The sequence below is a fragment of the Calidris pugnax genome, unplaced genomic scaffold (genome assembly GCF_001431845.1).
Source record: "Calidris pugnax isolate Ruff unplaced genomic scaffold, ASM143184v1 scaffold38, whole genome shotgun sequence".
Taxonomy (NCBI): Eukaryota; Metazoa; Chordata; class Aves; order Charadriiformes; family Scolopacidae; genus Calidris; species Calidris pugnax.
Window position 1 is genome coordinate 12,543,718 of NW_015090995.1, and position 6,676 is coordinate 12,550,393.

General features: G+C 44.1%; 1 protein-coding gene across 1 annotated transcript in view; it reads left to right on the top strand.

Annotated features, from left to right (window-relative positions):
- The window catches only part of ALG13 (ALG13, UDP-N-acetylglucosaminyltransferase subunit), a 30,717-nt gene that overhangs the window by 3,672 nt on the left and 20,369 nt on the right, over positions 1-6,676 (top strand). Inside the window, exons 5-9 of the mRNA XM_014954926.1 lie at positions 988-1,629; positions 1,954-2,037; positions 2,940-2,990; positions 3,733-3,779; positions 4,730-4,802. Coding sequence (XP_014810412.1) covers positions 988-1,629; positions 1,954-2,037; positions 2,940-2,990; positions 3,733-3,779; positions 4,730-4,802 — 897 coding nt within the window. The remainder of the gene's footprint in view (positions 1-987; positions 1,630-1,953; positions 2,038-2,939; positions 2,991-3,732; positions 3,780-4,729; positions 4,803-6,676) is intronic.

The following is a 6,676-nucleotide window of genomic DNA, read 5'->3' on the forward strand; positions in this document are numbered from 1 at the left end:
CTTGGACAGACAGCTATTTACATCACAAGATCTGCAAATTGGTAATTCCAGTGAGGAGGACAAGCTAATTACTTAACAGGCATGGCAGATACATAGTAATCTCTTGACCATATTTACCTATTACTAGTGGAAAGAAGTTGTCCTTGTTGATGTTCCTGTGATGTTCTGCAGATCAGCAGATACCTTCAGCACTCCTTTCATGTGTTTACAGAAGCACTGAAAAGAGAATTTAGAAAGTGAGAGATTTAAGCCTCTTTACAGGGAAAGGGGCATGTGGTGAATCTGGGTGCGAAAAGTCAAGAGCTGCAAGCTGCCAAACTGCCCACCAACCAACTTTCCTGGGTTTGGGTGATTTACTCCCAAAGTAAAACATGGCCTATAGGAGAGGAAGTGGATTGACAATACAATCAATACATCTATGCTGTGTTATCCTGTCATTGTTTGGACTTCTGTGAAGTGCAGTGTTTCCTATGTGATGCTGATTGCAGCACCCCATTTAAAGTACTGAAATTGTCAACAGTGTTGATGCCACCATCACTTTAAGTAAATATCTTGAAAAACAAAGGGGATTTAAACTTTAAAATGCTCGTGCAGGCTGTTTGGTCTGTAATACTCTAGAGCTGCAGAAGTGCCTAGTTGGTGTTAATTGCCCTCTCCACAAGTACGTTATTTGTTTGGGTTAGTTTGTTGCTGTTGTTTAAAACAAGAAACTCCTGAATCAGTGCATCTGATATCCGAGTGCAATTTACTAGAAAATTAAAGGTACAAAGAGGCATTCTCCAAATCGAATCAAGCGTAAGGGCTGGATGTGGAATAAATCCCCAAATACTTTATGAGTAACTATGATTTTCAGTTCTTTAATGATTGATACAGAGCTGTTATTTCAAGTTTACCACTAGCAGCTTATCTCCACTCCGAGAGCATGCAGGAATGTCACAGGAAATTATGAATAACCGCTTTGACCGATTTTTCCCTTATCTGCAGTAGTGGGCCCACCAAGCAATGAAGTTGGAAGTTGGCTTTGCGTGGGATCCCTTCCTGAGGCAGGTCTGGGAGGCCGTTCTGCCAGGGCTTACCTTGGTCCGGGGGGACGCTGAGGAGAATGTCCCTGCCGCGCTCGGAGAGCCCCTCAGGGGGAGCGCGGGACAGGTGCTGGGGGCTCTTGGCGGGCACCTCAAAACGGCTGCTACAGGCTGCACCTCAGCGGGGGTGCGCCGCTCGGGGCCGCCTTTTGGGGCAGGTCGTAGGCAAAGGGAGCCGGGCCCAGCTGCGCCGGGCCGGGGGCGGCGGCGGGCCGGGGGGATGCCGGCGGTCGCGACGGGCCATGGCGGGCCGGGCCGCGCAGGTGGGCGCGTTGAGCGCGGCCACTCATTAGCAGCAGCCGCGCGCCCCGCTGCCACGCGCGGCGCCGCGGAGCGCAGCGCCCCCCGCGGAGCCCCCGCTCCCCGCTTCTGGCCGCGCCGCCTCAGCCCTCGCCACCCGGGCAAGATGCAGAAGGGCTGGAAGAAGTACTTCGGGCAGAAGTCCTTCAGCGAGGTGGCCATGGACGAGTACCTCGGCAGCCTGGGGCTGTACCGCAAGATGACGGCCAAGGATGCCTCCTGCCTCTTCCGAGCCGTCTCGGAGCAGGTGGGCACCGGTAACGGCCTCGGGGGGAGCCGGGGCGCCTCAGGCCCTCGGCGGGGCGGGCGGGGTCCTTTGCCGACCCGCGGCGGGCAGGGGGTGCTCCTAGAGACCGCTCCTGGGTGCCCGTGGTGAGGCGTCGAGAGCGGGGACCTGTGTGGGGACGGCTGCAGCCTCCCGGGTCACTTGGGTTTTCCTCAGCTTCTTCACCCCGAGCCCCCTGCAGTGTCTCCTCTGGTGGTGTTAACCTTTAAAGAAACCTAATGTGAAGTATAAGTTAAACTCTGCGATTTTCTCCTTGGTTCTTTCACAACCTTTATTTTCTTTCAGCTGTGTTCATCTCAAATTCATCACGTGGAAGTCAGGAAAGCTTGTGTCTTGTTTATGAGGCAACACCAGCATAAGTTTGAATCTGTAAGTAATGTGTGCATTAGGCAGTTTTGCACACTAAGCGAGGGAGTAACATGGGAGGGTTGGCGGTTTAGCCATAAACATGCCAGTGTAAAATCATACGCGCTGCAAACATGTCATGCTTTGTCAGGCTGGATGCATGTGAGAGAAGAGAAATGGCAGGGGGATTGCTTGCTTGCCTCACTTGAGTTGCAGTCTCACAAGTTTTGTCTTTATATTTGTGAAGTTCCTGAACTCACAGCAGGTGAGTTACCTCAAGCAAGTTACTAATACCCCTGTAACCAGTAAGGTGACAGTCGTTTGTGTAGTATATTCTCTGTGGAGCAGCCATTGCAAAATTTAGTAATTGGAAAATAAGTAGGACTTTTGGACTAAGAAATGAATATCAAGAGATGGTGGAAAACTCCAGAGTGTCTTCAATCATTGCATGAAGTCATGGTTTTGTGGGGTGTTTGTTTGTTTTGTTGATTTTCCTTGTGGTTTTATGTGGTGGTTTATGTGAACTTGGGGTGTGGTTTGGGTTTTTTTGGTGTGTGGTTTGGTTTTTTTCCCTGTGTAAGAGCAGTTAAATGCTTCATCTAATCTAAGGGGGAGGCGAGTCACTGAATATTACACAAACTCATGCTCTTAATTTTTTCAGAAACTCTTGGTATTTCCACATTGGTATCCCAAATCATTCCCATGCTCAAAGGCAGGGAACAGCTGAAATCATACCCCCCATGAGACTACAGCCCTTCAGAACCCTAAAACAATAGGAACTGGCAGACTAGTCCCAAGTTTGGTGTCCATGCCCTCGGCCCTTGCACTGCTCCCTCCTGTTCAACAGCTAGTAACACACCGTATAGTGCATAGGTTTAACTTGCCAACTGTTTTTATATTTGTTTTCTTCTTTGTTTTGTTGAAAGTATGTGGAAGGATCATTTGAGAAATACCTTGAACGACTAGGAGACCCAAAGGTAAGACTTGCTTCTTGAGGTTAAAATTTGAGGAGACTTGAACAGGAAAGTAATTAGGTGATGATTTAAAGTGTGGTGGTTGGGGTAGTTTTTTTTAGATAGACCCCAATTCTGGGGTCTCAATTGCATAGGTAATACTATGTGTTTGTTCTCACTATTCACAATGTATAAACAATATCAGTTTTAGTGGGGAATTTGTGTTGGTGAAAAGGAGCAATCTGTGCAGACTGAACAGTAAAGTTGAGGCCTCTTGTGGGCCTTATTCATAATTGCAATTGTTCTCTAAGAAGGAATAGTGGAATATCTGGAGTGTACCTCACATCAAACGTTCATCAGACTTTGCAGTCCCTTGCTGCTTTTACCCCCAGGTTCGAATACTAGAGTTGAAAGTCTTTATTTCTTTAGGCTTGAACCAGTAAGTATGGTGAATGCAGCAGTCTCTAAAACAAATGCTGTGTATTTAATTAACAAAAATGCATCGTGAGTGATGTGCTGCTGAAACTAGCTCTGTCTTACTCAGCTTGGTAATCATGGGTATCCCATGTTACAGATTTCTCTCTTTTTTTTTTTTTTTTTTTCCCCTGGAAATGCTAATATCTCAACTCTGAATGCATTGGTTGGTTGTTTTAAAAAACAAACCAAATACTTCGGTTAAGTATTTTAATATGGCAGAGAGCTAGACTAGAGTTCTCAGTGTTGGAGAAGGCACTGCTATCTCATGTAATCTCATGATCTTGCATAGGAAAGTGCTGGCCAGCTGGAAATGAGTGCTTTATCAGTGATGTACAAGTAAGTGACTCTTTTTAAGTTTCACTTTGTTTTGGACTTGATGGTGTTTGGGTTCTGGCCCCCAGAACCTTTTATTTGTTTATTGCTGAGATGCTAATGTGTGAAACGTGAGAAATGCTACTGAAACAGACTTAAACTAACATGTGAATGGGAGCGATCACAGCCCCTGTTCTCGTATTTGGATTAGGGGGAGGGTCGGTTCCAGCGGTGTTTATTTGTTAGCTTTCTGCTATTGTTAAACTCTGAAGTTAAGTGTTTCCTTCTAGTGGCTGAAGGATGGAAAATGGGAAAAACCAGGAGCTGTGCGTGGTGGAAACACTGTGTGGTAGTTAGGATGAGTAAAACTCATGTAGGTGTTCTTGAAAGCTCTGGTACTGAGAAATACTCACCCTGCTTGGTGCATAAACGCTGATATTTATTTCAAAGGTAACGTAATCCTGCAGAGATACTGCTGTCTTGCTAAAAATGCTACTATCCTGTAACAAGTAGCCTGGCTCTCCAGTGGTAAAAGGAAGAATCATCCCTTTGCAGGCTCATTCTGTTCCAGTACTAAAGGAATAGACTGAAGTTTTGAACGAGTTACTGGTTCCCTGTGCTGAGGCTCTAGTCTTTTTGCGCAGTCTAAGTCACTTAGACTTAATAGTCTCAGTGTCTCAGCACAGTGCCATGAGCCAAAGTACTTGACCTAATGTGTGACTAAATAAAATGGTCTTTCCCAGATATGTGGTTTTCTTTTTTTTTTTTTTTTTCTCCCCTCTAATAAGATGAGTGTTGTTTGCTTATCTAGCTATTGCTGTATGGTAGCATTCATTTATTGGGAAAAGTATTCTGCTTGATTTTTCTATTAAACCAACAGTGGATTCTCTAAGCAGCTCCCTGCAAGCTTCTTCATAACATGGCTCTACTAAGACTGTGCTCTTTGAAGTCTTGTTTTTCCTCTGCTTACCTAGGCGAGACTTTATTCTGTATCGGTACCCTGGAAAGCCACCTACTTATGCTACAGACAATGGCTTTGAAGACAAGGTGAGAAGAAGTGAGGCGATTTCCTACCCTTACCCTGAATCCTAGTTACCTCCAGTCCTCCTTAGTTGTAAAAATGTGCCACTGGAATAGAGTTCTTTTAAGTCCAGTGCTCTTGCATACCTGAACAAAATCCCAAAGCTGACTTCAGCTCATGGAAAAAGCACAGTATTTGCACATCAGTTAACTCAGTTATAGTAGACTTGCTTTCCATCTGCAGGATGGATTGCGTGCTGTTCCTCTGCCATTCTTTTTTGTTACTCCAGCTCATTATTGGAAAGAAGTTTATTTTTGGTAGGAAGAGGTGACATCACAATTCCAGAATATTCTTTCATGTTTCTGAAATCTCTTTGGGTAAGAATGCTTCCCAGTGGGAATTTGACAGAACTGAGAAGGTAGAACGAAATGCCTGAGAAGAGCAGAACAAGATATATTTATTATACTGGCGAAGAGAATGTGTTCTGCCCCAGTACCTTTCTTCCTGAAGTCTGATGAAGTGTGCAACTTTTGTTCCTGGAAAGGGGAAGTTAGTGGCAATGGATTAATATAACAAATGGATTCATTTCTGTGACATAACAGTTGAGCCCAGTTAAGGATGGGAGCTAATGGAACAGCTTGTCTACACAAGAATTACCACTGGAGACAAAAAGAAGGAACATAAAGGAGAAATACTCTGTGTTAACCTCCCATCTGAGCTCTGTTTTTTCTGCAGACAAATAGGTGTGCCTGCACAATTATGTGGCTAGCTCAGGCATGATGCCAGTAAAGTTGCTGCGGTATGGATTTCAGTATGGGCTATTATGTTTGCCAAAGTGGCTAGTCTGCACTGAAATCTGTGCTGTTGCAGCTGTTCTTCTCTCCTGGTCAGTATTACTGTCTTTGTTTACATGTGCTTCTTTCTTTTTCTGTGTAGTTTCCTGTGTAGCGTAATCAAATTCCAAAATGAGCTAACTTTAAAAATCAAGTGGTACAATCTAAATGTGTGTTTGTCCTGGAAGGCTTTACCACCCGAGCTCTCATTAAGAGTTGGCAGCTGTCTGTCATTACACAGCATGTGCAGGCAGTGGCTCTTTCTGGTGTTGCTCATTCTCACCATGAGATGAGAGCTTATGTTGGCAGAAGACATGGTGCACACTGAATTAAGAGCCCTGGCATCCCGGCTCCTGCTGGGTCACTGGGAAGCATCATTGCTGGCAACGTGCTGACAGCTGCCTAAGGGCTTCTGCCGGTTGCAGTTGGCTGTGGTTACATGCCAGGATGGGGTTTGATGGTATATGTTTACTGGGCGTATCAATGCATATGTTGCAGAAAGCATACATCTTCAAAAGGCAGCATAACATTGCTTATTAAAAGCAAGGCTTTTAACAGGGCTAGAGAAGTAGATGCTCTTCCATCCCCCCAGGTAGGGAAGGATGAAATGTGTCTTTGATACTTGGGCAGTGTATCTCAACGTACTGTATTTAATGGCTTGTATTTATTTTATGTCCTGAGCAATCGGTGGTTTCAGAGGTAAGCTGGAAACAAACTCTTATTTCATGTTTAATACAGCATGATGTACAAATTGATAGTTTTTCTTTATGTAATAGAGAAACTTACATAGAGACTTTACCTAGGATTCAGTTTTAGTCTGATTTTACATCATTTTAATATTTATATTAAAAGTATTTATTGTCGTGGTGAGTTGGTGTCAGCTGTAGAACAGAAGACTAATGTAATCTTGAGCTAGGACATCAAATAGAAAAAGTTAGATTTTGCATTGTTCCAGCCTTAAAGCTTCTTTTTTTTTTTTTTTTTTTTTTTTTTTTTAAAAAAAAAAAAAAAAAAAAAAAAAAAAAAAAAAAAAAAAAAAAAAAAGTTCTAGGAAAAATATTAAACCC